Source organism: Microcaecilia unicolor, chromosome 10 (assembly GCF_901765095.1).
Source record: "Microcaecilia unicolor chromosome 10, aMicUni1.1, whole genome shotgun sequence".
In the NCBI taxonomy this organism is placed as follows: domain Eukaryota; kingdom Metazoa; phylum Chordata; class Amphibia; order Gymnophiona; family Siphonopidae; genus Microcaecilia; species Microcaecilia unicolor.
The window spans coordinates 219,513,041-219,540,889 of NC_044040.1; the positions used below are offsets into that span (position 1 = coordinate 219,513,041).

Consider the following 27,849-nt stretch of genomic DNA (forward strand, 5'->3'; position numbering starts at 1 on the left):
ATAAAAAATTGTATTCCTCAGAATCAGTAGCTCCTAGGGAGGAGACTCGAAACTTTTTACGAGATTTAGAATTGCAACGGGTCACGGCCAAGCAAAGATGGGAGCTGGAAGCCCCGATTTCTTTGAAGGAGGTTTTAGGAGTTATAAGAGGATTACCGGGGGGGAAATCTCCTGGGCTAGATGGGTTCACAGCTAAATATTACAAAATTTTCCAACAAGAGCTGGGACCCTTGTTAGTGCGGATAGGAAATGCCTGCTTTATGGAAAAAGGTTTACCTCCTAGTATGCAAGAAGCGGGAATATCAATATTGTTAAAATCAGAGAGGGATCCGACGGTTTGTGGGTCTTACCGCCCGATATCGCTGTTAAACATCAATATCAAAATCTTAGCCAAAATTATGGCAAATAGATTAAAATCGATATTGCCATCCCTTATACATGAAGACCAGTCAGGCTTCATAGCACAACGTCAGGTAGCCGACAATATAAGGCGCACTTTAAATATTTCTTGGGGAGCACAGAGGCGAGGGGACTCGCTAACCCTCCTAACGGTCGACGCAGAGAAGGCATTCGACAGGGTGGAGTGGGACTATTTGTGGGAGGTTATGCTAGAGCAGGGAATGGGGAGGCCCTTTGTAGGTTGGGTGAAGGGGCTATATGCGGATCCGGTAGCACGTATTAAGGTTAATGGGGGGTGGTCGGATCAATTTAGTATTCGAAGGGGAACCAGGCAGGGTTGCCCCCTTTCCCCATTATTGGTTGCTATATCAATAGAGCCATTAGCCCAGCGGATCCGGTTGCTAAAGGATATTAAAGGGGTTAGGATAGGGGGTAGGGAGCACAAAATGGCATTATTTGCTGATGACATTCTATTCTATGTGGGGTCCCCGCAGATGACATTACCGGTTCTTGTAAGGGAACTCCTTTGGTAAGCTGTCAGGGTTCCGAGTGAATTTTGATAAATCGGAACTAATGGGGATAACAGAAACGAGTCAAGAACTGGAGCAATTGGGGAGGACTTTCTCATTTCGTATAGTGGATACTAGCTTTCGTTATTTGGGAATCCACATACCTCGAGACCTCAGTATTTTGTACCAGCTGAATTATGCACCACTCATTAGAGAAATAAGGAGGGATCTAAACAGATGGAGGACAGGTTGGCTGTCATGGTGGGGGAAAATAGCAGTTGTAAAGATGAACATTCTTCCCAGGTTGCTATTCCTATTTCAAACGCTACCAATTCCTATCCCAAAGGGGGAGCTATTAAAAATTCAAGCTGAGTTGGGGCAGTTTGTTTGGGGGGGACAAACAGCGAGATTATCTAGGCAGGTTATGTGGAGGGCCGTAGAACAAGGAGGGCGGGGTATGCCAAATATAACTTGGTACTACTGGGCAGCCCAACTTAAACAGATTGGGTTGTGGAGTAAAGTGGATTATTCTCATGTGACACGGTTAGAACAGATTTTTGTTCAGGAGGGGAGGCTGGATGCACTGTTGTGGGGTTCCACTATAGAGACCAATTACAAGCGTATGTCAGTAAATCCATTTGTATCTCATCTACTCACTTTATGGGGTACACTTAAACAGAAGCTAAGGGGTACACAGAACCGATCCTCATATGCTTGGATCACTCAAGAACCGGGGTTCCCAGGGGGTGGGGAGAATAAGGTATTCAAATCTTGGTTCCAAAAAGGATTGATTCGGTTTAGAGAATGTATGGATGGAGGAACCATTAAAAGCTTTGAAGTACTTCAAAACGAGTATGATTTGCCAGACACAGATCTATATGCATATCTCCAAATTAAAAATTATATTCTGAAAGAAAGGTGGTTAAAGGAAAGCCCAAAGGAAAGTGAAAAACTTGAAAACTTATGGGGGGAGAAAGACGTGGGAGGGAAAGGGATTTCAAAATTGTATGATCATATTAGGGGTAGGGACTTCGTAAAATTAGCGTATATGAAAACCTGGGAGCGGGATCTCAATAAAGTACTTAGTGAGGCAGATTGGAAGAAGGTATGCCTTGAGGTGAAAAAAGCTTCTTTATGTGTGTTACTCAAAGAAAACGCATATAAAATATTAAGTCGCTGGTACTATACGCCGGATAAAGTAAAAGCTATGTACCCCCACTCATCTGATCTCTGCTGGCGGTGTGAGAGGGAGAAGGGCACATTCATTCACATATGGTGGGACTGCCCGGTAATAAAAGTCTATTGGGAGGAGGTAACGAACTCTTTAACTAAAGCGGTGGGGCAACTATTTCCGTGCGATCCTACCTGGTGTTTATTGGGTTTGGGGAACAAGGGAGGGAAGAAGTGGCAATGCCGTATTAAGAGAATGGGTCTGGCTGCGGCAAAATCTACTATAGCCTTGAAATGGAAACAGACAAAGGGCCCGGTGGGGCAGGATTGGATAGAGAGACTTAAAGTGGTGATCACAATGGAGAAATTAACAGATAGGCGCAGATGGCGATATCGCCCTACAGCAGAGGAATGGATACATTTGGATGGAGTAATGGGAAGAGTATAGGAATATGGACTGTAGAAAACTGAGGAGTGGGGAAAGGGGGGGAGGTTGGGGGGAGGTAGGGGGGTGGGTAAAGGGAGGGGGAGGATACAAGGGGATTGATGTACGGGAGAAAATGCAAGGATGTAATGTGTTGTTTAAGTTGGATTGATGGATAGAATTGGAGTCTGCGGACTCAAACTGTTGCTATTTTGACTGTTTAATAAAAATCAAAAATTGAAAAAAAAGAAAACCGTCTCATCATTGGCCCTTCACTCACTGTGTCCCGCCCTCGAGGAAATAGGAAGTTACATCAGAAGGCGGGACTCAGTGAGTGAAGGGCCAACGACGAGACGGTTTTCTTCTTTTACAGTCAGCAGCGCTGCAGATTCGAGGTGCGGGTGCATGGAGCTCAGCTGGTAGGCAGGTGGGGACTGTCGGGGGGGGGAGAGTGAGAGGCGCTGCGCCGGGGGGGGGGCGCCGTGCCATGCCGAGGGTGGGGGGCGCCGTGTTGCACTGCACCTGGGGGGGGGGGGGTGCGCGCAGCGGCGATCCGCCCCGGGTGTCAGCCAAGCACGGAACGCCACTGGCTCCCTCAGTATCCTGGGATGGATCGCGTCCAGTCCCATTGCTTTATCCACCTTCAAATTTTCAAGTTGTTCATAAACACTTCCTTTGTGAATGGTGCTATATCCATTCCATTCTCATATGTACCTTTGCCAGTGAGCTGAGGAGTGGCCTAGTGGTTAGGGTGGTGGACTTTGGTCCTGAGGAACTGAGTTCGATTCCCACTTCAGGCACAGGCAACTCCTTGTGACTCTGGGCAAGTCACTTAACCCTCCATTGCCCCATGTAAGTTGCATTGAGCCTGCCATGAGTGGGAAAGCACGGGGTACAAATGTAACAAAAAAAAATTGTGGTCCTTCTCCAGGATTTTCTTCCATGAATACAGAACAGAAATATTTGTTTGGCATGTTTGCTTTTTCCTCCTCATTCTCCACGTAGTGGTTCACGTCGTCTTTCAGTCACAATTCCACTTTTACCCTTCCTCCTTTCACTAATATGCCTGAAAAAAATTATTGTCTCCCCTTCTTACATTTCTAGCCATTTGTTCTTCCGCTTTCGCTAGACGTATATCTCTCTTGGCTTCTTTCAGTTTCATCCGGTATTACTCTCTATGTTCCTCATGAATGACAACTGTTTTGCCTTTATTTTCTCAGCCACTTGCTTGGAGAACCATATCGGTTTTCTGTTTCTCTTGTTTTCATTTACTCTCATCATGTAAAGGGCAGTAGTCATATTTATAGCCTTTCAGTCTTGACCACTGCCTTTCCACTTCTCATATGTCCTCCCATCCAATCAGCTCTTTCTTCAGATACTCCCCCATTTTACTAAAGTCAGCATGTCTGAAATCCAGGACTTTGAGTTTTGAGTGGCTGCCCTCCACTTTAGCTGTTATGTCAAACCAAACCATTTGATGATCACTACTGCCCAGATGGGCACCCACTCAGACATTAGAGACACATTCCCTGTTTGTGAGCACCAGATCCAGTGTCGCTCCTTCCGTTGTGGGTTCTGTCACCATTTGTCTGAGCAGAGCACTTTGAAGGGCATCCATGATCTCTCTACCTTTTCCTAATTTCGCAGATGGAACTTTCCAATCTGCATACTGCAGGTTGAATTCTCCCAGCAACAGCACCTCCCCTTTCTTTACCAACTTTTGGCTCTCGTAACCAGATCTTTATCTAGCTCCTCTGATTGTTTCAGAGGGCTGTAGACAACACCAGTGTGGACAGAGGTTCCATCATTTCAAGGTGATCTATATTGCTTCTTTCTTTCCCCAAGCCCTTTGTGTTTCAGTCGCTTTGATATTATTTCTCACATACAGAGCTACTCCGCCACCTTTTTGACCACTTTATCCTTCCTAAATAGATTTATAGCCTGGTATGTTTGCATTTTACTCATGGGAATCATCGAACCATGTCTCTGTGATAACAATATCTAAGTCTGCCTCTAACATCAGAACTTGCAGATCATAAACTTTGTTGCTTAGACTGTGTTGTTATCCTACTGGGACAGGCAGGGTAGTGACTGGGTCTCGCTCCTGATTGGCCATGTCAGGGATTGGGCTGACATCTGAGGCAGCTGACGTCAGATGCCAGACCCTATTTAAACATACCTCTGCCTGCATAGGATGCCATAGCGTTATCTCCTTCAGCTGTGAGCTTACCTTGTTTCTGTTTAGTCTGTGCCTGTGGCACAGGGTGAATTCTCTGTTGTTTGGTTGCAATTATTCCCTTTGTCTGTGATTGTTCTGTGAGTCTGTAGCAGCCAGCTTCTTCTCTGATTACTTTACTGCTGTGCAGCTATGTTCAGCTACTCGGGGTTTGTTGCTTCACTGTGTTCCTTGCCTTTCCCTTCCCTGCTGTGTGTGCTACCTGAGTCCGTGGTAAGAGCTTACTTCCTTTGATTGGATTTCCCTATTAACCCTTTACCTGCTGTATCTGTTGCTTGGTTCTTGTGAGCACTGCTCCTAGTCTGAGCTGTATAACTAGAAGAAGTCTCTCTCTGTAGTCTGCCTTACCCTTACCTGCTCCTTATCTTGCTGTGTTGCTTTCATTGTCTTTTGTTTGGATCCTGTGTAGGTCACTCCTTGGTTTAGCTGTGTGGCACCAATAGGGTTTCCTCTCTGCATGAGTTCCCTTATTCTGGTTATTGTCTGTATCTGTGTGTTTGGTCTGGTGACCTTTCATTGGTGTCTGTGTAGCGCTGTGTGCGCGGCCTGAGTGCCAGTCCCTTCCAGGACTTCTCACTGTTCTTTTCCCTTCCCCTGTGTGTGATTGGGTTCCAGTTTGGCCTTACGGCCCGTATGAGCAGTCTATTTCCCTTTCTGGTGGTGCTCGCTGGTCTCCCTGAGTGTGCTGGGCTTCATAGCCCGTTGTTACTGTATAACATGACCTTGGTCTGCCCTAGGACTCGGTCTAGGCCCAAGGGCTCATGATAAATCTTACAGACTGCATGCATTTACGGTCATCGCTTTCCAGCTACATTTCAGTGGCAGTCTCATCTTCTGTTTAGTTTTTTGTTCAGGTTTATTACATTTGATTAACTGCCCAAGGAAACAAATCCATCAGGGCGAAGTAGATATAAATGATTTAAAAAAACATACAATAACAGAAAAGAACTCCAATTTCATGATAGGATAGAAAAGAAAAAAAAAAAAAGAAAACATTTTGTTTAGTTTCATTTCCTACTGTGTTGATAAGAAGTGATTTGCTAACATTGTTGTTTACATTGCTTTCTTTACTACTGTCACATCTTTGACCCAATGTTCAAAGGCAAATGTGGGTGCTAGAGGCCGAGGCCATTAATGCCAGACTAGCGCCTGCATTTCCTGCTGCCGAATGCTCAAGAGCCGGTGAGCATGTGAAATAACGAGTTTGCTGGCTCTGAGTGCAATGAGCATGCAAATGCATTCTAAAGAGGTCATCAAGTATTCCTTCCCAATGCTCAGTGGGCAGCGCACCAAACAAGGGTGCTCCTCCCACAACAAACCCTACACCATCTCGGAACTGGCATTAGGGTTGTGCAGGCCAAGCCTTGGGGAGGAGATGACATGTCTAGTACAGGTGCAGCTCTGTCTTAGCCCTGGTGGTCCGGTGGACCCCAGACCCCCTCCACTCACCAATAGCTAAGACCCTGGTGGAACAGTGGGACCCCAGACCCCCCCACCCCCAACAGCTAAGAAGGAGGAAGGAGGGAGTCCTACTTTCTCCTTCTGGGCATGTCATCAAAATGACGGCGCCCAGCCCTGCCCAGTGTATTCTGCAGGGCCTAACTACAATACAAACTCCCACATATGGTAGTTAGGCCCCCACCCCATGCATCCCAGGATGCACTGGGCAGGGCTTGGTGCTGTCATTTTGATGAAGTGCCCAGGAGGAGGGAGTTGGACTCCTTCCCTCCTCTTTCTTCAGGCTCCTCCTCCAGCCTCGAAGGTATGAGGGAGTCGGGGGAGCCACCGGGGGGTTTTCTCCAGGAAGGTTCTTGCAAGAGGTCCCACTGGACCACCAGGGCCTTAGCTATTGGGGTGGTTGGGGGCCTGGGGTCCCACTGGACCAACAGGGCCTTAGCTATTGGGGGGTAGAAGGTCTAGGGTCCCACTGGACCATCAGGGCCTTAGCTATTGGGGGTGGGTGGGGGTCCCGGGGTCCCACTGGACCAACAGGGCCTTAGCTATTGGAGGGTAGAGGGTCTAGGGTCCCACTGGACCACCATGGCATTAGGTATTGAGGGGTTTGGGGTCCATCGGACCACCGGAGCTAGTGCTTTCTGGGCATGCACTCGAGCTGTGCTTTACTCACAGCTCTTGAGCGCATGGCCAGACACAGTTCTCCCACACTGGGCCCTAATGCTCAATGCTAACAACACACCTAAATTTGTTTGCCATTAGGGAATTCCTTCGCCATGCTGTTGTGGTGGTATTTTTCCAGTGTACTTTAGAACAGCTGGGGGCCCTTGTCTTTTTCTGGGGGTGACCACTGGAAGTGACCTTCTTTCATATGCCACCCCTGCCTTCTAGCTTATTATCTGAATTTCTCACCAAGGATTCTTTTTCCTTCCACACTCAGGTACAGCCCATCGTTATGATATAGTCTTTTGCCCCATCTTCCTATGTACCTAAAATCTTCTTGATGATACCAGGCTTTGGACCCCCCCTATTGAAGTTCTCAGTATTTTGTAAAGACATCCTTTCAATCACACATATTTTAGTAAGATTGTAAAGCTGTATTATCCAAAAACGATCACAGAGATCTGAGAAATTAAGGCAATTATGCCATATCGTTATGCCAAAACTAGGACATGTGCCTTTTCAGTTGCTGAACCTATATACTGTGGGATAGTCTGCTTGGCCATCTGAGATTGTGTGATAATCCTCAACAGTTAAAAACATTCCTGAAGACTCAGTGGTTTTTAAGAGATTTCCTGAAGGAATGAGGCATATTTTTTTGACGATTTGTTTTGATTGATTTATTTAAGGTCGTTTGTCTGTGTTCCTAACAGTTTTGTTCTCTGATCTGCCTTTTGTTTTTACTGATATTATGTATGTGCAATTGTTACCCGCTTTGGGTAAAGCGGAATATGAATGTAAACATATTGGGGTGAACTAGCAGAAATATGAAATTACGACTAACTGAACATAAAAGCAGGATTTGGACTGACAACCAAAGTTGATCATTGGTTGCAGTTCCATCATGATGTGATTAGTCTTTGGTGGAGGGTTATTGATCATATACCTGCGTATACCATTTGGGAATGGTACCAAAGTTTGAATTATAAAGAGCAGTGGTGGAGTTACAAATTGAATACCGTACGTCCGGATGGTCTAAATTGTGCGATTGAACGCATGTCTTTATAGCAATTGTTTGATTTGTATATTGTGAACAGTGATGTATTGAGATCACATTAGACATGATGTCGCCATTTTTCTTTTAGACTTTTGGTGGAAATGAATAGATGCTGAAACATATGAATTCCCAACTTCCTGATGTAGCACATCGAAACATGATCATGTCGAAGAGGGAATTCTTCTAAGATAAGTCTGATAAATGTTTTGAAGATGTGTCTGAATAACAAGAATTGGTGAGGAAAGTTTTACTTCTGAAGATACGATTATGTTGAATCACGTTGAATAAGATAACAATGTTGCACTTAGACATAGACTAATAATGTAATTGTGTCAAAAGGCTTATTTTTGAAATATTTAAGCCTGACATGTTGAACTCTATTCACTTTATTTAAAAATTAAAGTTTATTGATTTAACATTATTTGACCTTATACTTAATGAACAATGGTTTGACAATGAATTCTCTGTTCGTATCCTGACTCCCTGACCTGTCACCCTCCTTTTTGGTTTTTTTTTAGTGGTGATATGTGTCCTTTTTATCTTCACAGAAAGAGACAGTAGTCAAACTTTATTTTTACACGGGTAAACATGCATGTACATGTGAAATGCTTTTAGTGTCGGCCCCTCACATAGGACCCGAGGCACAGGAGTGTGGAGTGTCTATAAGCCACTGATGGACTCTTGCTGTCTGCTTCCTGGCAGGTGTTTTTATCTATCCATTGGCAGAATCTGAGGTAGTGGTGAGTTTCGAGGCTGTGACTCTGGGCCAAACCATCTCGGTTCAAATCCAGAATCGGGCCAGGACTGAGGACTACTGTGTCAGCTGTACAACTGCTTCCAGTCTGGCATTTCAGTGCACCAATGGTAACGTCATCTGATTTCCCCCTGCTCTCTAATACAATCATAATATTGGGACCTCTAAGGAATGTTATTGGAAAGTACAAAGAATTACTTTGGAGCCACGTCCAGCATCTGCCATTCTGTGACTGAGGCTCCTCACCCTAGCACTAGTGCACCAACCCTCTATGTGTGACTGAGGCTCCTTTCCCTGGCACTAGTGCACCAACCTCTGTGTGTGACTAAGGCTCCTTTCCCTGGCACTAGTGCACCAACCTCTCTGTGTGATTGAGGCTCTTCTCCCTGGCACTAGTGCACCAGCCTCTCTGTGTGATTGAGGCTCCTCTGCCTGGCACTAGAGCACCAACCCTCTGTGTGTGACTGAGGCTCCTTTCCCTGGCACTAGTGCACCAACCCTCTGTGTGTGACTGAGGCTCCTTTCCCTGGCACTAGTGCACCAACCTCTGTGTGTGATTGAGGCTTTCTCCCTGGCACTAGTGCACCAACCTCTGTGTGTGACTAAGGCTCCTTTCCCTGGCACTAGTGCACCAACCTCTCTGTGTGATTGAGGCTCTTCTCCCTGGCACTAGTGCACCAGCCTCTCTGTGTGATTGAGGTTCCTCTCCCTGGCACTAGTGCACCAACCTTTGTGTGTGACTGAGGCTCTTCTCCCTGGCACTAGTGCACCAACCTCTGTGTGTGACTGAGGCTCCTCTTCCTGACACTAGTGCACCAACATCTGTGTGTGACTGAGGCTCCTTTCCCTGGCACTAGTGCACCAACCTCTCTGTGTGATTGAGGCTCTTCTCCCTGGCACTAGTGCACCAGCCTCTCTGTGTGATTGAGGCTCCTCTCCCTGGCACTTGTGCACCAACCTCTGTGTGTGACTGAGGCTCCTCTCCCTGGCACTAGTGCACCAACCTCTCTGTGTGATTGAGGCTCTTCTCCCTGGCACTAGTGCACCAACCTCTGTGTGTGACTGAGGCTCCTCTCCCTGGCACTAGTGCACCAACCACTCTGTGTGATTGAGGCTCTTCTCCCTGGCACTAATGCACCAGCCTCTCTGTGTGATTGAGGCTCCTCTCCCTGGCACTAGTGCACCAACCTCTGTGTGTGACTGAGGCTCTTCTCCCTGGCACTAGTGCACCAACCTCTCTGTGTGATTGAGGCTCCTTTCCCTGGTGCTTCAGACTGTGCGTTATCTGATTTTTTTTGTTCAGATTTCATATGGTTGGTAACAAATCTTGTCTGCAGCTCTCTGCGCGGTAACTGAAGCAACACTTTTGTTTAAAGAACTTTGCAGTCCAAGTTTGCATACATGGTTTGAACTATTTTATGAGTGTTTGCTATATTCCATTTCTTAGATTTGTTAATATGTAAACTGCATTGACTCGTGCGTGAATGAGGCGGTAAATCAAATTAATAAATAATAAACTTTTGGAAAGATTCACTCTTGCCAGCTCTTGTCCTTGCTGTCTAATTCCATTCTGAGCTCTTTCTCTCCAGGTCACCTGATTTTGGATGAAGATTTGCAAAGATCAACGTTTGTTGTCTCTACGGGGATTGTGGCTCCTTCAGAGGTCTTGATTATCACCTTGAGCAGCTGCCAGGAGCTACCCACTCTCCCCAGTGGAGCCATACACATCACGCTGCCCTCAGTCCTTATGCCTCTTGTGCCCAGCTCACAGCTTGCTTGCGAACCTGGAGACAGTTCATGTGACGACAGGTTGTGCATATGGTGATTTTCTCAGATTTATGGAATGTACACCCCCAAATTCTATAAAAGTCACTAATAATCAGGCATGCAAATTTGGACGTGAGTCCAATTTAATTGTATAATGAGCCAATTACATCGATAATTGAATGCTAACAATCAAGCATTGGTGCTAATGAGCATTAATTCAAATTTACGTTTCTGGATCCAAAAGAGGTGGGGCCATGGGTAGGTCATGGGTGGATCAAGTGTGTTCCCGCAATTTGTGCACGTTGTTATAGAATAAAGGGGATGCACATGTAATTTAGGTGTGAAGAATTACACCAGGGCTTTATTAGTGTAAATGGTTGCACCTAAAAGTAGCCACGGTTCCTGGGGCCATTCCGTAAACAGCACCATTTATAGAACAGCACTCGTGGATACACAGCTGCTACTTACCCAGTTCCAGGATGGAGATTTCAGGCCAGTCCTGGATTTCTGACAATTCTATTCAATGCCGTTCTGCTTAGGGATATAAATTTTATACCATAACTAGCAAAAGGTTCTCCTTCCTGGAACTGGATAACTGCAGCTGTGTTTATTTATTTAGATTTTGCTCACACCTTTTTCAGTAGTATCTCAAGGTGAGTTACATTCAGGTATTCTGGATATTTCTCTGTCCCAGGAGGGCTCACAATCTAAGTTTGTACCTGAGGCAATGGAGGGTTAAGTGACTTTGCCCAAGATCACAAGGAGCAGCAGTGGGATTTGAACCGGCCACCTCTGGATGCTCTAACCACTAGGCCACTGCTGGTAGGTCCTGTCCTGACCTACCAGGCCGACTCAGGTTCAAGCCCATGTCAGGGTCTTGCCCCTAACATCAGCCCTGCCTCCTCTCCAGTATACGTATGTTAATCCTCGTTTGGATAGAACATCAGGCAAGCTACACAAATATGGTTTTTGTTTGAACTGGTTGAGGGCAGAACTAGAAGGCTGAGTGGCACAAAATCCAATTGCTCCTCACACTTCTCTCAGTAAAAGAGTCCACACAGGAAGTAAGGGTTGCTTGAAACTGTGAAGGGTTTACTACAACTTGGATATCCAACAATGAAAATGTCTCCAGCTATTATTTACAATCCCTTGCATAGTCCAGTAAAGTTTCTCAAAGTAGAAATAAACAATTACAACTCAACAATAGAAGTCGTCTTCCTAGTTCTCTCTTAGTCCTACCACTCAGGCTCAACACAGACAGAGGTCCCTTAGTCTGACCATCCAGGCTCTACACAGACAGAGGTCCCTTAGTCTGACCATCCAGGCTCTACACAGACAGAGGTCCCTTAGTCTGACCATCCAGGCTCAACACAGACAGAGGTCCCTTAGTCTGACCACGCAGGCTCAACACAGACAGAAGTGCCTTAGTCTGACCACCCAGGCTCTACACAGACAGAGGTCCCTTAGTCTGACCACCCAGGCTCAACACAGACAGAGGTGCCTTAGTCTGACCACCCAGGCTCTGTATTGTTTTGATAGCCTCCTCTGGTTGGTTGAATTAGAGATTTGTAAAGTATCACTAAGTAGATGCAAGTCCAGCAGAAGGAATACTATCTCCAGTGGGAAGTAAGAAGGAGCACTGTTTAAAGGGAGTGGGGAAGGGCATTTTTTATGGGTATGGCCAGAACCAGTCATAGTCCTGGTGGCACCATGAGTTGCTAGAGAGGGTTGAGATTTTCTTCTCTTTCAATTCAAAGAGTGAAGTTGGAATCCCTGCCCCTCCTCCACAATATTGTGATATCTGCTGCTTGAACACCCTGGCAGGTGCTCTTTCCAACAGAAGCATTCTTTGTGGCTGTTTAACAAGTTGCACATCCCTGTTAACACCGGCTATGATGGGGGAAAGGGACAGGGTCAAGACTCAGTTGAGGGAGATACGAGGATATGTGCAAAAACCTTTCTATCGACATGATGTGTGGAGCTGCAGATCCTGCAAGCCCCAAGTTCTCCTGCTGTGCAATCACTTTTTGCTATATTATGATCTTGGTTCTCTTTCAGCCCCACCAGCTGTTTCGGAGGAGGAGGAGGGGGAAACCTGAAGGCCACTCCCTCACTAGTCTCACTAGTGCCCTGCACCATCACAGCAGCATTCACAGAGCAACCTTACAACCCCTACAGTTATGAGTTCAGCTTCGAGATGTTGGTGAAAGGACCCTGTCTGCTGGCAGGTATGAAGACTACGACACTAGTCGTTCTTGGAAGAGATAGAAGCTTGCTTGGAAATGTATCCTAGTGACAGGCAGTGACTGATGGGAGAGGGGAAGGGGGCACGTTCACAGCTTTCCTAAAACCAGGTGGATCCAGAAGAAGCTCAGGGAAAAAAAGAAGTACCAGCAGCCTACATAAGCGGGACAAAACCTTTAATTAGCACACCACGTATCTTTGTATATAAAAAAAACTTGAACCATTGACCCGACATGTGCCGTGTTTCGGCACCAAGCGCCTGTGTCAGGGATCATTCGATTTGGATTATTTAAAAAAAGGAACACCCGCTGAAAACTGAGTTCAGATGGAACTCAACTATAGTCCTCGTCGTCTGTTTATGAAAAAAACCAGATCCTCGGTGTGTACATTCTGAATGGCAGTGGTCTTTAAAAAGACCTTTGTGGTAGTGAGTATTTGTCGCTTCTTATCATCGCTGTAAATCTAGTGATGTATCCAGATGTGTCTAAAACCATACGGAAGAGGAGGAAACAATGTTGATTGCTTGATACAGGTGTTTTGCAAATTGGTTCTTTATTTTTTTCTGCACTTTCTATGTAAATGTGTAATTAAATATCAGGGGCATAGATGTATTTTTTACGAGCCTCGTCGTTTGTCTTTCTTAGAGGAAAAACATTGCATCTGTGATTAGCTCCCTAGTAGTGTCTGGTTCTTCTGATGCTGAGAACAGCTAGCAAATCACGGTTCCAGAGGTGATCCAGGAAATTATAAACCAGTGAGCCTGACATTGGTGCCGGGCAAAATGGTAGAGACTATTATAAAGAACAAAATTACAGAGTATATACATAAGCATGGATTAATGAGACAAAGCCAACATGGATTTAGTGAAGGGAAATCTTGCCTCACCAATCTGCTACATTTCTTTGAAGGGGTGAACAAACTTGTGGATAAAGGTGAGCCGGTTGATATTGTGTATCTGGATTTTCAAAAGGCATTTGACAAAGCACCTCATGAAAAACTTCAGAGGAAATTGGAGAGTCACAGGATAGGTGGTAGTGTTCTATTGTGGATTAAATACTGGTTAAAAGATAGAAAACAGAGAGTAGGGTTAAATGGTCAGTATTCTCAATGGAGAAGGATAGTTAGTGGAGTTCCCCAGGGGTCTGTGCTGGGGCCACTGCTTTGTAACATATTTATAAATGACCTAGAGATAAGAGTAACTAGTGAGGTAATTAAATTTGCTAACGACACAAAGTTATTCAAAGTTGTTAAATCGCGAGAGGATTGTGAAAAATTACAAGAGGACCTTACGAGATTGGGAGACTGGGCATCCAAATGGCAGATGACATTTAATGTGAGCAAGTGCAAAGTGACGCATGTGGGAAAGAGGAACCTGAACCATAGTTACATGGTGCAAGGTTCCACATTAGGAGTCACCAACCAGGAAAGGGATCTAGGTGTCATCGTTGACAATATGTTGAAACCCTCTGCTCAGTGTGCAGCAGCTGCTAAGAAAGCAAAGAGAATATTAGGAATTATTAGGAAAGGAATGGAAAACAAAAATGAGGATGTTATAATATCGCTCCATGGTGTGACTGCATCTCGAATATTGTGTGCAATTTTGGTCACCGCACCTCAAAAAAGATATAGTGAAATTAGAAAAGGTACAGAGAAGGGTGACAAAAATTATATAGGGGATGGGACAACTTCCCTACAAGGAAAGGCTAAAGTGTCTAGGGCTCTTCAGCTTGGAGAAAAGGCGGCTGAGGGGAAATATGATAGAGGTCTATAAAATTATGAGTGGAGTGGAATGGGTAGACATGAATCGCTTGTTTACTCTTTCCAAAAATACTAGGACTAGGGGACATGCAATGAAGCTAGAAAGTAGTAAATTGAAAACGAATCAGAGAAAATATTTCTTCACTCAATGTGTAATTAAATTCTGGAATTTGTTGCCAGAGAATGTAGTAAAAGAAGTTAGGCTAGCAGGGTTTAAAAAAGGTTTAGATAGCTTCCTAAAAGAAAAGGCCATAAGCCATTATTAAGATGGACTTGGGGATAATCCAATGCTTATTTCTGGGATAAGCAGCATAAAATGTATTGTACTCTTTTGGGATCTTGCCGGGTACTTCTGACCTCGATTGACCACTGTTGGGAATAGGTTACTGGGCTTGATGGACCTTCGGTCTATCCCATTATGGTAACACTTATGTTCTTATTGTATCTATCGTAATTTGCTGAAGATTTTCTAAGACCTTTTCTTGGTGATTGGTGTCTTGAATCTTCTTTTAGGGGCCCTCTTACTAAGGTGTGGAAGGGTTTTTCTTATCAACAAGACAAATTAATATATAGTAGATGCAGGGGGTGTGGCCCAGCGTATGTCCTGAATCTTCTAGACAGATCAGATAGTGCACAGGCACCACCTTAAATGCAGTGGCAGAAAGCACAGGAGCCTTCGCGCTATCTGCCACTCCATGTAATGTGCTGAGGCTCCACTGAAAAATCATTAAAAAAATAAAGAACTGTTCGCATTTTTCCTGATTTAACCAGAGAGATTCAAGCTCGTCGTCGAGAGTTTTTGAAGTTAAAAGCTATAACCCTTGCTTTAGGGGGTACTTTAAAAGTAATTTTTCCATGTCGTTGTATAATCTCTCTGGACTCTGTTAATTATATATTTATGCAGCCCAAAAAATTGGTAGATTTACTAATTGCTAAAGAAAGTAGTGATAATTCAGCCCAGGTTGCCCAATAGAATGTTAAGTGCTGAGGTCTCTGACGGAGGGTATTCCCCATTCCCCTGCTCTTTGTTTTTGTTACCTGTGAATTTAATTCAGAATTATTTCCTTGTATCTTGTCTTTAAGTTGCGGTCTAAAAGTTGTAAATTTTTCTTTAAGATAGAATGTTGCTTTTCTTTATCTATCTTTTTTTCTGATTATTTTTTGAATATTAAATGCAAATAAAAAATAATAATAATAAAGAATTGCTGTGGCAGTGCACCCCTCTCTCCGAATTCACATCCCACATCCCCTGATACTCCCGATCTAACCCACTTCTGAAGTCACAAACCTCGCCCCATGGGCATAAAAACCTTCCCCCCCCACACACCACACCCCCAACACACTGGAACTTAGCCAGGGGTTTCCATTGGTGGTTGTAGTGGGCACAGGTGGGAGTGGTCCCCCTCCGTTCCCACCCACAACTATGACAGACTTGCCTTTACAAAATTCATGAGAGAAGTTAAACTCCTTTATATCTTAGACCTTGATTATGATATTAGCACAGGGACAAGCTGATGGAGGCAGAGTAAGTGTCTAACTTAGGTATTTTTTTGGTTTTTTTCTGTAGGTTTGGAAAGTCCCACTCACGCCCTGCGTGCTGATGCCAGTCCTTTTGCCAGCTCTGCTTCCATCATCTGCATTACTCTGGCAGAGGGGCATCGCTGTGACCGGAAGCTGGAGATCATCCTATACCCCAGTGGTATGTGATGTCCATAGTTGGAATTCATTTGTCTTTTCCAGTGGCGTTCCTAGGGGGTGCTGACACCCAGGGCGGATCGCCCCGCCCCCCAGGTGCAGCGCCCCCCCCCGGAATGCAGCGCGGCCCCCCTGGCGAAAGGACACCCCCTGCGAAAGAACCCCCCCCCCGGGTGCACGCCGCTGGGGGGGTGCTGCGCGCGCCTGTCCTCCGTTTGTTCCACGCTTCTTCTCTGCCCCAGAACAGGAAGTAACCTGTTCCGGGGCAGAGAAGAAGCATGGAATGAACGGAGGACAGGCGTGCGTGGCACCCCCCCAGCGGCGTGCACCAGGGGCAGACCGCACCCACCACCCCCCCTAGGAACGCCACTGGTCTTTTCACATATGAAAGTAGACAAAATAAACCAGTTACAAAAGTCTTATCACCCAGAAAGGAAGATCATATAAGGTGTATTATGGAATTAGGCCCAGGGGCGTATCTGCATAGGGCCACAGGGGCCTGGGCCCCCGCAGATTTCGCCCTGGCCCCCCTCCCCGCCGTCAACCCTCCCCCGCTGCTTACTTTTGCTGGCGGGGGGCCCCAACCCCCGCCAGCCGAGGTCCGACCCGAAGTCTTCATATTTCGTTTTCCTCCGACTCCTCCGTGGCCATGCTGTAAGTAACGCTGCTGATTCGTTGAATCCAGTTTGGAGTCTGACGTCGCAGCACGTTGTATGCGCATACAACGTGCTGCGACGTCAGACTCCAAACTGGATTCAACGAATCAGCAGCGTTACTTACAGCATGGCCACGGAGGAGTCGGAGGAAAACGAAATATGAAGACTTCGGGTCGGACCTCGGCTGGCGGGGGTTGGGGCCCCCCGCCAGCAAAGGTAAGTAGCGGGGGAGGGTTGACGGCGGGGGTGGGGGTGGAGAGAGGCAGAGGCGGAGGCGGCGGGGGGGAAGGCAAAAATGTGCCCCCTCTCTCTGGCTCTGGCCCCCCCTACCGCCGGATTCCACTTACGCCCCTGAGGCCATTGCAGATCTTAAAAATCAAAAAGCCAAACTTAAACCACCTTAAATAACCTTAGATTGTGAATCCATTAAGCACAGAAAAGTACCTGCAAAAACAGTATAAGTAAAACTGCTTTGTCTATGGCGGTATATCAAGTGTAGAATGAACATAAACATCTAGGTGTCATTGTGGAAAATCCTTTGAAATCCTTTTGCTCGGTGTGCAGTGGTGGCCAAACAAGCAAACAAAATGTTAGGAATTATTAGCAAAGGAATAGGAAATCAAAAAGGAATATTATAATTTCTTCTGTATTTCTCCGTGGTGCAACCTCCCCTTGGGTATTGTGTACAGTTCTGGTCACCACATCTCAAAACATATATATAGCAGAATTAGGAAAGGTACAGAGAAGGATGAGCAAATGACTGTCCTATGAGGAAAGGCTGGAGAAGTCAGGGCTCTTCAGCTTTAATGATAGAAGTCTATAAAATCCGGAGTGGAGTGGACCTGCTAAACGCAAGCTGATTGTCTGAGTCATGAAGTTACATAGTAATGATTTTAAAATAAATAAGAGAAAATATTTATTCACTCAACGCATAGCTAAGCTCTGGAATTCATTGCCAGAGGATGTGAAAAAGCAGTTAGCATAGCTGGGTTTAAAACATGTTTGGACACATTCCTGGAGGAAAACCATGACTAAGGTAGACTTGGGAAAGGCATTGCTTATCCCTCTGGTGTGACAGCATGGAATCTTGTTATTTTGGGGGATTCTGCCGGGTACTTGTGACCTGGCTTGGCCACTGTGTGGTCTTACCCAGTATGACAATTTTTATATTCTTAAGAATAGGGTAAGAAAGCACTTGTCTTGGAATCAGAGGAGAGAATAGCACGGGGCTTTCCAAATCTGTCCTGCTGAGATGGGCTTTCAGGATATTCAGAAAGAATATGAATGTTAACCCAGTATCTGGAAATTTATCTCATGAATATTTGTTGAACTTATTCTGCTTGCGGGGTCAGTAAGGCAGACTTCAGAAGCCTTAATACAGGATCACTGCCTGTTGTGGAGGATCATAGAGAGAGAGGTGGTCACTGTTGGGTGCCTGGTGGAGGAGGATTGTGAGTTTAGGGGGGTGATGGGTTGGCAGCAGAGGCTGTGTAGGGGCTTTGGAATGCTGTGGGGTGGTGGCTGTTGGGTGCCTGGTGGAGGAGGACTTGACACTTTGTTTCTTGAAGTTTCTTTTAATATACTGCCTTTCTACAGATGGCATCAAGGCAGTGTACAGTATAGAGAAGCCAAAAAACTAGAAACAAAGCGATCAAACTAAAATAGGAAAGAGAACTCCATCAATTGGATAGGAAAGGAACAGCAGAGATGATGAACACTATAGCAGCCCTCTCCTTATTGGCTAGGATGGCCAAATTATTTATTTAAAAAATGCATTTTTAAGGCATCTTTAAACTTTACATATGATGACTCACATTGAAGCGAACTGGAAGCAAATTTCAAAGCATAGGTCTGTAAAAACAGAAGGCAGGGTTCCTAGTTGAATCCAATTGAGCATTGGCAACTGAAGGTATAAACAATTTGCACCCAGTTAATGATCACATATATAGAATGGACACTGATGAGAGGTAGGGTGGGGAACCCTTGTAAAAGGTTTTATGTACCAAGGTTAAAATTGTAAACTAGACCCTGAAGGTCACTGGAGGTCAATGGTGCTGCCTTAAGAGACGTTACGTGGTCAATTCTTCCTGCCCGACATAAAAATCTAATAGCTATATTCTGGACTGCCAACTCCAGACTTCGCGCCTTCTATCTCGCTGCACCCTACGCCTGGAATAAACTTCCTGAGCCCCTACGTCTTGCCCCATCCTTGGCCACCTTTAAATCTAGACTGAAAACCCACCTCTTTAACATTGCTTTTGACTCGTAACCACTTGTAACCACTCGCCTCCACCTACCCTCCTCTCTTCCTTCCCGTTCACATTAATTGATTTGATTTGCTTACTTTATTTATTTTTTGTCTATTAGATTGTAAGCTCTTTGAGCAGGGACTGTCTTTCTTCTATGTTTGTACAGCGCTGCGTATGCCTTGTAGCGCTATAGAAATGCTAAATAGTAGTAGTAGTAGTAGTAGACTGACTGGAGTCTCTTAACTATAAAGTTTTGAACACCTGCATGAACTGAACTGCAGTAATCCAAATGAGATGTGATTTGGGTATAAAGACAAGTAAGCTGAGCTGGTTTATCAAGATATGAACGTATAGACATAAATTGACATACAGACCAAAACGAGTAACAAGCTATATTGACCACCTGAGACCTAAACTTAAGGAATTGGTCTAGGATAACACCTAGGTAGCGAAAATGAGTTAAGTAGGGGAGGGATTGTGTGTAGAAGAAATGTAGGACTTGCATTGGCCAAGAAAAGAGGTGGCTGCTAGGAAAGGAGTAGGAGGAATGGTGATGGTTTTAGGGGAACGATGTACGTGCACTTATAGAGGGGAGGGTGTAGGAGCCTCAGTGGGGAGAGTATATATAGAAACAGAGAAAAATGAAGGCAGATAAGACTGTATGGTCTGCCATCTATGTCATCTACTATCGCTTTCTCTCCTTTAGAGATCCTAGGTACCTGTCCCAAGCTTTCTTGAATTCAGTTACAGCTTTAGTCTCCACCTCTTACATGGGGAAGCCATTCCATGCATTCACCAATTTTATCGTGAAGAAGTATTTCTTCAGATTACTCTTCAGTCTGTTCACCTTCATCTAATCCCCCTCATTCAAGAGCTACCTTTTAATTGAAAGAGATTTGCCTCCTGTGCATTTATACCATGGAGCTATTTAAATGTCTCTATCATATCTCCCCTCTCCTGCCTTTCTTCCAAAGAATACATATTGAGAATTTTAAGTCTGTCCCCGTACGCTTTATCATGAAGCCCACTGACCATCTTAATAACCGCCCTCTAGACTGACACCATCTGTTTATATCTTTTTGAAGGTGCATCTCCAAAATTGTTCACAATATTCTAAATGAGGTCTCACCAGAGCCTTATACAGGGGCATCATCACCTACTTTTTCCTACTGGCCATTCCTCTCCCTATGCACCCAAGCATCCTTCTAGCTTTTGCAATCACCTTTTTTTACCTGTTTGACCTCCTTAAGATCATCACATAAGATCACACCCAAGTCCCTCCCTCTTTCATAAATAAAAGTTCTTCACTCCCTAAACTATACTGTTCTCTTGGGTTTTTGCAGTCCAAATTCATGACCTTGCATTTTGTAAATCTTAGCTGCCAAATTCTGGACCATTCTTCATGCATTGCTAGCTCTTTCCTAATGTTATCCACAGCAGCAGAGGTACCTACCCTATTGCAGATTTTGGTATCATCCACAAAGAGGCAAACCTTACCAGACAGCCCTTCAACAATATGGCTTACAAAAGAACCAGCCCAAGAACCAAACCTTGCAGCACAGTACTGGTATCGTCCTTATACTCAGAATGAGCTCCATTTACCACTACCCTCTGTCACCTTCCATTCAACCACTTCTGAACCCAGTCAGTCAGTTTAGGGCCCATACCGAGGGCTCTCAGTTTATTTATTAGCCGCCTATGCGGAGCCATGTCAAAAGCTTTGCTAAAATCTAAGTACACCACATCTTGCGTTCTCCCTCAATCCAATTCTCTGCTCACCCAGTCAAAGAAATTAATCAGATTTGACTGACAAGGCCTGCCTCCAGTGAAACCATGTTGCCTTGGTTCTGCAATCCATTGGATTCCAGAAACTTCACTATTCTTTGTTTTATCTCTGTGATACTTTGTACCAGTGGGGTTCCTAGGGGGGCTGACACCCGGGGCGGATCGCCGATGCGCCCCGCCCCCCCAGGTGCAGCGCCCCCCCGGAACAGCGTGACACCCCCCCGGCGAAAGAACCCCCGATCCCCCGGCGAAGGAACCCCCCTTGGGTGCACGCCGCTGGGGGGGAGGAGGGGGGTGCCGCGCACCTGCCGGCTCTTTGTTTTCATGCTCCCTCTGCCCCGGAACAGGAAGTAACCTGTTCCAGGGCAAAGGGAGCATGAAAACGAAGAGCCGACAGGCGCGCGGCACCCCCCCAGCGGCGTGCACCTGGGGCGGACCGCCCCCCCCCTTGGTACGCCACTGCTTTGTACCATACTTTGTATGCCGCACTGAACCTGCTATCGAGTGGGGTATAAATGCTATAAAATTAATTAATTAATTAATTAACTAACCACAGAAGTCAGACTGACTGGCCTGTAGTTCCCAACCTCTATAGGAGCTGGGGCAGGAGTAGGAGGGATAGGGATGGTGATGGTTTTAGGGGAAGGATTTAGGTGCACTTCTAGAGGGGAGGGGGTGTGTAGGAGCTTCAGCGGGGAGAGTATATATAGGAATTGGGGAAGGAGTAGGAAGGATGGTGATGGTTTTAAAGGAAGGATGTAGGTGTACTTATAGAGGGAAAGGTTTAGGAGCCTGAGCAGGGAGGGTATGTATAGGAGCTTTGGCATGGTATGTGGCGGGTATGTCTTGGATCTCCCTGTAGGGAGGTAGGAGTGAGAATTAGGATACAGGAAATGAAGCCTACTTATTGTTTATTGCTCCCTATCCCCAGAACCTTATGAACCTCATCTACTAATTGCGGAGGGAGCCCTGACCTTCCAAGAGTATGTAGCACATGTGAAGAGTCGTCGAGACTATCTCCGTACAGTGCGCAAGGACACTACATCAGACAGAAAGGTGACTGTTCACTGAGCTGGTTCCGAGCCTCTTCGTTTTCACCACTGTTCTTTCTTACTGTTGGGATGAGCTTTCTCTCTGCCCTGACCACTGCTTTTTCTTGAGCTTTTTCCCTCTCCACTACTCCTTCTTACGTTGGGATGAGCTAAGACTTTCTCTCTGCCCTGACCACTGCTTCTTCTTGAGCTTTTTCCCTCTCCACTACTCCTTCTTACATTGCGATGAGCTAAGATTCTCTCTCTCTCTCTGCCCTGAAAACTGCTTCTTCTTGAGCTTTTTCCCTCTCCTCTACTCCTTCTTATGTTGGAATGAGCTAAGACTTTCTCTCTGCCCTGACCACTGATCTTTCTTGAGCTTTCTCCCTCTCCACTACTCCTTCTTATGTTGGGATGAGCTAAGACTTTCTCTCTGCCCTGACCACTGCTTTTTCTTGAGCTTTTTCCCTCTCCTCTCCTCCTTCTTATGTTGGGATGAGCTAAGACTTTTCTCTGCCCTGACCACTGATCTTTCTTGAGCTTTTTCCCTCTCCTCTACTCCTTCTTATGTTGGAATGAGCTAAGACTCTCTCTCTCTGCCCTGACCACTGATCTTTCTTGAGCTTTCTTCCTCTCCTCTACTCCTTCTTACGTTGGGATGAGCTAAGACTTTCTCTCTGCCCTGACCACTGCTTCTTCTTGAGCTTTTTCCCTCTCCACTACTCCTTCTTACATTGCGATGAGCTAAGATTCTCTCTCTCTCTCTCTGCCCTGAAAACTGCTTCTTCTTGAGCTTTTTCCCTCTCCTCTACTCCTTCTTATGTTGGAATGAGCTAAGACTTTCTCTCTGCCCTGACCACTGATCTTTCTTGAGCTTTCTTCCTCTCCACTACTCCTTCTTACGTTGGCTTGAGCTAAGACTTTCTCTCTGCCCTGACCACTGATCTTTCTTGAGCTTTTTCCCTCTCCACTACTCCATCTTACGTTGGGATGAGCTAAGACTTTCTTTCTGCCCTGACCACTGCTCTTTCTTGAGCTTTCTTCCTCTCCACTACTCCTTCTTACGTTGGCTTGAGCTAAGACTTTCTCTCTGCCCTGACCACTGCTCTTTCTTGAGCTTTCTCCCTCTCCACTACTCCTTCTTATGTTGGGATGAGCTAAGACTTTCTCTCTGCCCTGACCACTGCTTTTTCTTGAGCTTTTCCCCTCTCCTCTCCTCCTTCTTATGTTGGGATGAGCTAAGACTTTTCTCTGCCCTGACCACTGATCTTTCTTGAGCTTTTTCCCTCTCCTCTACTCCTTCTTATGTTGGGATGAGCTAAGACTCTCTCTCTCTGCCCTGACCACTGATCTTTCTTGAGCTTTCTTCCTCTCCTCTACTCCTTCTTATGTTGGGATGAGCTAAGACTCTCTCTCTCTGCCCTGACCACTGCTTCTTCTTGAGCTTTTTCCCTCTCCTCTACTCCTTCTTATGTTAGGATGACCCAAGACTTTTCCCTGTTCTCACCACTGCTCTTTCTTACGTTAGGGTATGCTAATACTTTCTGTTCTCATCATTGCTCTGTCTTGTGTCAGAGTAAGGAGAGATTTTTTTCTCTTTCTGACTGCTGCTCTGTTTGCATCTCATTTCATAATGAGGTGAGACTGTCCCCCACACTTAATGCTGTTCTGTGTCTTGTCAGGGTGAGGTATGACTCTCTCCCTGCTCTCACTGCCCTGTCTCATGTTGGTTAGGTTGCATTTGTGCGGAAACGGTTCCACAAGGACATTTTGCTTAACCCTGTGCTGATGCTGAACTTGTGCCCAGACCTGGACAAGACTCCCACTGACCTGCGGTCTGTCACACGTGAGATCATCTTTATCATTGATAGAAGTGATGGCATGAATGGGGCCGGCATGGAGAAGATTAAAGTGAGTTTGGAGGGTCTGTTATATATTGAATATTGTGCCTCTTTTTACTTTTAGATTGTAAGCCGCCCAAATGACATGTTCTGTTGGGTGGGATAGTAAATCTTAATGAAATGTTTTTGGAGGCTCGGGGGGGGGGGGGGGGTGTGGAGGAGAGAGAGGTGCAGAGGCGAGAGAAGAAGTGGGAAGGGAAGAACTCGTGATGGGATCATCATTTATGTTCAAGAAATAAGGTGTAGTTGGTAAAATCCATTCATTGGGTCATTTGCACCATTTCACGCCTCTGCTCAGAAGCAAACGCGGGCTCTGGAGGCCATTAGCTCTGGACTAGCTCTGTTGTTGTGCTGCTGTAGCAATGCTGTACTGAACAGCGTCGGTGCGTGTTTTTGACACGCTCTGAGGCCCCCTTTTACTGCAGAGGGTAAAAGGCTGAATTTTTAAAAAAGAAATGGGGTGAACTGCACAACGCCATCCATTGAGCTGGTGGTAAGGGCTCCTGCACTAACCTGGTGGTAACCAGGTAGCGCACAACTCTGCCCGATTACTGCCGGGTAAACACCGGCACTACAAAAATTAAAATATTTTTGTAGCACCGGAATGGTGCGCGCTGGGGGGTGGGAAATACAACCAGGCTGCTGTGGTAGCCTGGCGATACTTCTGGTTTAGTGAGTGGTTAGCTCACGTTGGGCTTACTGCCACTTTGTAAAAGACCCCCTTAGGTCCCTGTTTACTAAGGTGCGCTAGGGTTTTTAGCGCACGCTAAACACTAGAGACACCTATATATTCCTATGGCTGTGTCTAGCGTTAGCATGTGTTAATTTTTAGTGCGCACTAAAAATGTCAGCGCTGCTTAGTAAACAGGGCCCTAACATTTAAAACAAATAAAAAATATTAATAAATAATAAGCAATACAAAAAACACAAACTTAAATAATGAAAATGATTTAACATTGCAATGTGAGTTGATACATAATGCAGTTGAAGATAAGGAGAATCATATGGTGCAATGATTAAAAAAATAGGGTAAAATCTTGGACATCTACCTAGAAGACGCCAAGTAAACAACACATCCTTCTAGGGAAGTTCTATCCACAAAGGTCTAAAAGATCTTATAAAAAATTGTGTACACTAAGTACAGAATAAAATTTAAAAAAAAGTTGGGAAGATACTTGTACTCACAGATATACGGGTGTCTCTAGGCAAAGCTATGGATTCTGGGATAGATTTAAACTCTTTGCCAAGGTTAAAGTTCATAATTAAAATATGTGAAACTTGATAGATTAAAAAAGATTACAAAAACCATTAATCTAAGACATCTTCAATAAAGCAAGGTTTGTCCATTTTGAGTCTCTTGTCATCTTAGAGGCTCTGTTTATGAGGTACTATTAAAAACTATTCAAAAAATATTCACATGTAATGTGAAGAAAAATCTGCTGACCTAAAACACATAAAGATCACAGTTTAACATCAATAAAAAAAATGCTTAAAAAATCAACAGAAACACCACAGGGATCATTGTCAAAGTACATGAACATCTCAAAAAAAAACCTCCATCTGCCAAAAATTACAATTTTGGAATGGCAGAATTTTGGACATCCTACACTGCAGTTCATCCAAATATCAAGGGGGCGTGTTGTGGGTTTGTTTTGGGTGGGACTAGAGAGGCCGCAAAATTAGGACATCCAAAAGCGATAATCGAACGGAAGAAACTTTTATTTATACCCCTTTCAGTCATGCCCAGGGTACAGCTGACCACTGGAGGGATTAAGGCATGACCCCTCACGAATCCCCTAGTGGTTGCTGTCCCCTTCCCTCTCCCCTGAAAGTGAAACGGACAGGAATACCAGGCTCTGAGACCAGCAGGAGGCAGGTCTGAGGAGCAGCGTAGTGGTCAGTGCAATACACTCTAAACCACAGGACCCAAATTCAGTTCTCTCTTAAGATCTCTTTTTTTCCTTTAAATTGTGAGCCCTCCAGAAACAGACATATACCTACTGTACCAAAATATTTTATGACAGCTGCAAGCCTGAAGGCTGCTGAGCTGGTGTATAGTCAGGCACAGTGGCTATTTCCCTGTTCCTGGAGGACTCAGCATTAAAATAAGAGTTGAAGGGGGCATCTGAACCTGAGGGCCCTCTGCTTTGCAAGGATGTCTGTGTGGCCATTTCTGTAAAAATGCAGTCAGACAGACGTCCTTGTCCCTGGATTTCTGGTGTTCATAATTTGGACGTTTCAGTTTGTAAAATGGCTGTTAATTTTGGATGTTCTCGTGCATTTTTGAACAGGAAACCCCTGACGTATCCTGTTTCCTTTAAAAATGGCTGTGAGATAGATGGGTTTTTTTTAGATGTTATGAGCAGGACATCCCAATTCTGACTTGGTTGCCCCTTCAAAAATGCCCCTTGACGTGTTCTACCATGTGCTCCAAGGCACTGTTATGCATTCCAATGATATCAGACACCTTGGAGCAGCATCAGAACACACAGTGTGAATCTGAGCCCTGGAAGCAGTACAAAAACGCTAAAAAGGCAGAAACTCATCTGAAGGGTCAGCAGGTGCAGAAAACTTCTTAAGAGTAGCTGTAATCCACTAAAAACAGTGTTACCAAGTCCAGTGGTAATTTTAAATGTTTTCATTTTTATTGTTTAATTTTCTGTGTTTGTATCGCTTATCGTTTATTAATATTTCTTTTATTTGTTTTAAATTGAAGTTTCTTATTGTATGGTCATTGATTTATTCTTCGATTTACAGTCATGCCCCTGGCTCAGCCTATTGTTAAGGCGACGTGACCACATTGGACTCTCTTCTATTTTCTCTCCATGTCTTGCAACAAGACATCGTTTTTTTTGAAGCTCTGAACGGTGCTGCCCGTGTGATCTGCTGTATTTATTCCCTTATGCAGGGGAGAGACATCATGAAAGCTAGGAACAGATGTGCTGAGTTAATCCGCTAAAAAGATGGAAGGTGTAGTGTATTTGGTGCTTATTTCTACATAAGACGCTACAACAATCAGGCCAATATTTAAACCCTGTGGTCAGCAGTTTTTCAATGCTGACTTTGGCATTCAAATCATTCATTGTATATTCAGCATCACAACACATCCAGAGGGTAATTTCTATAACAGGTGCCCATTGGGAGCCAATTCTGTAAAAGAAAGTAGGTGACTACTTTGGTTTATAGAATCCGAACCCCGAACATTTAAAACAATTTATTTCTCAGAAAAAATTATTATAATGCTTCTTGAATCTAAACCGTTATGTTCCGCCTTAAGACTAGAATGTTGGGAATGTAATTATATTTTTGGGGGTTACTAATAATCTGCTATTGCTTTATTTCAATCTTGAGATATGTTGAAGTAAATTTCTTTCTCCTAAGTTAACGGCTCATAGCCCCTCGAATTCGGTGGTCTAATACAAGTTTTGTAATATTTGCCTGAGTTATTTTGTTTAATTATGTGATAATTTCTTAACTGTATTACCTACTCAAGTAGTAAATGCTTGTAAAAATGTGAAAATGATAAATAAAAAAAAATAAAAAAAAAAGAATCCGAACATGTCCGGTATGTGCCTGCGATTGCGTTTAGTGACCTGTCCACCAGATTTTGTATATCAAGTGTGTCCAATAAGCATAAACTTATAGCAGCCACAGAGCTGTGTAGATGATGGTATTAAGTGCTGCAGGATACCTGAGGGTCTGACAGTAAGGTACACATGTAAATGTGAGACCAACTCATTCCATGTGTACATCCTCTTGTCAGATAACACGCATTTACAGAGTAGGCTTTAGGTGCAGTTTGTACATACTACTATTTTAAACGTTTACGGAAATGTTATTGCCTTCTTTAAATTACCCCCTCTCACTTTTGTTCTTTCCCTGTCTCTCTCTTCTCGTGTCCTCCTTATCTCGTTCTTTCGTTTATTCTCACTTGCAATTTTTCCCTTTCTCTCTGTATGTCTCTTCCCTATCTGTTTCCCTTTCTCTTTTTTACTCTCACTGTGGTTCTCTCACTTTCCTTCCTTGTCTTTCCCCCATCTGTGTCTCTCTGTTCTCATGTGTCCTCGTCTCTTTCTCTCATTTATTCTCACTTACAATT

General features: G+C 44.8%; 1 protein-coding gene across 4 annotated transcripts in view; it reads left to right on the top strand.

Annotated features, from left to right (window-relative positions):
* The window catches only part of VWA5B2 (von Willebrand factor A domain containing 5B2), a 111,235-nt gene that overhangs the window by 27,084 nt on the left and 56,302 nt on the right, over positions 1–27,849 (top strand). For 3 of the 4 annotated variants that reach the window (XM_030216390.1, XM_030216392.1, XM_030216391.1), the window contains exons 3-8: positions 8,613–8,774; positions 10,254–10,485; positions 12,490–12,659; positions 16,001–16,132; positions 21,750–21,874; positions 23,584–23,760. In XM_030216390.1, coding sequence (XP_030072250.1) covers positions 8,613–8,774; positions 10,254–10,485; positions 12,490–12,659; positions 16,001–16,132; positions 21,750–21,874; positions 23,584–23,760 — 998 coding nt within the window. The remainder of the gene's footprint in view (positions 1–8,612; positions 8,775–10,253; positions 10,486–12,489; positions 12,660–16,000; positions 16,133–21,749; positions 21,875–23,583; positions 23,761–27,849) is intronic. The other variant, XM_030216393.1, reaches the window with a different exon arrangement.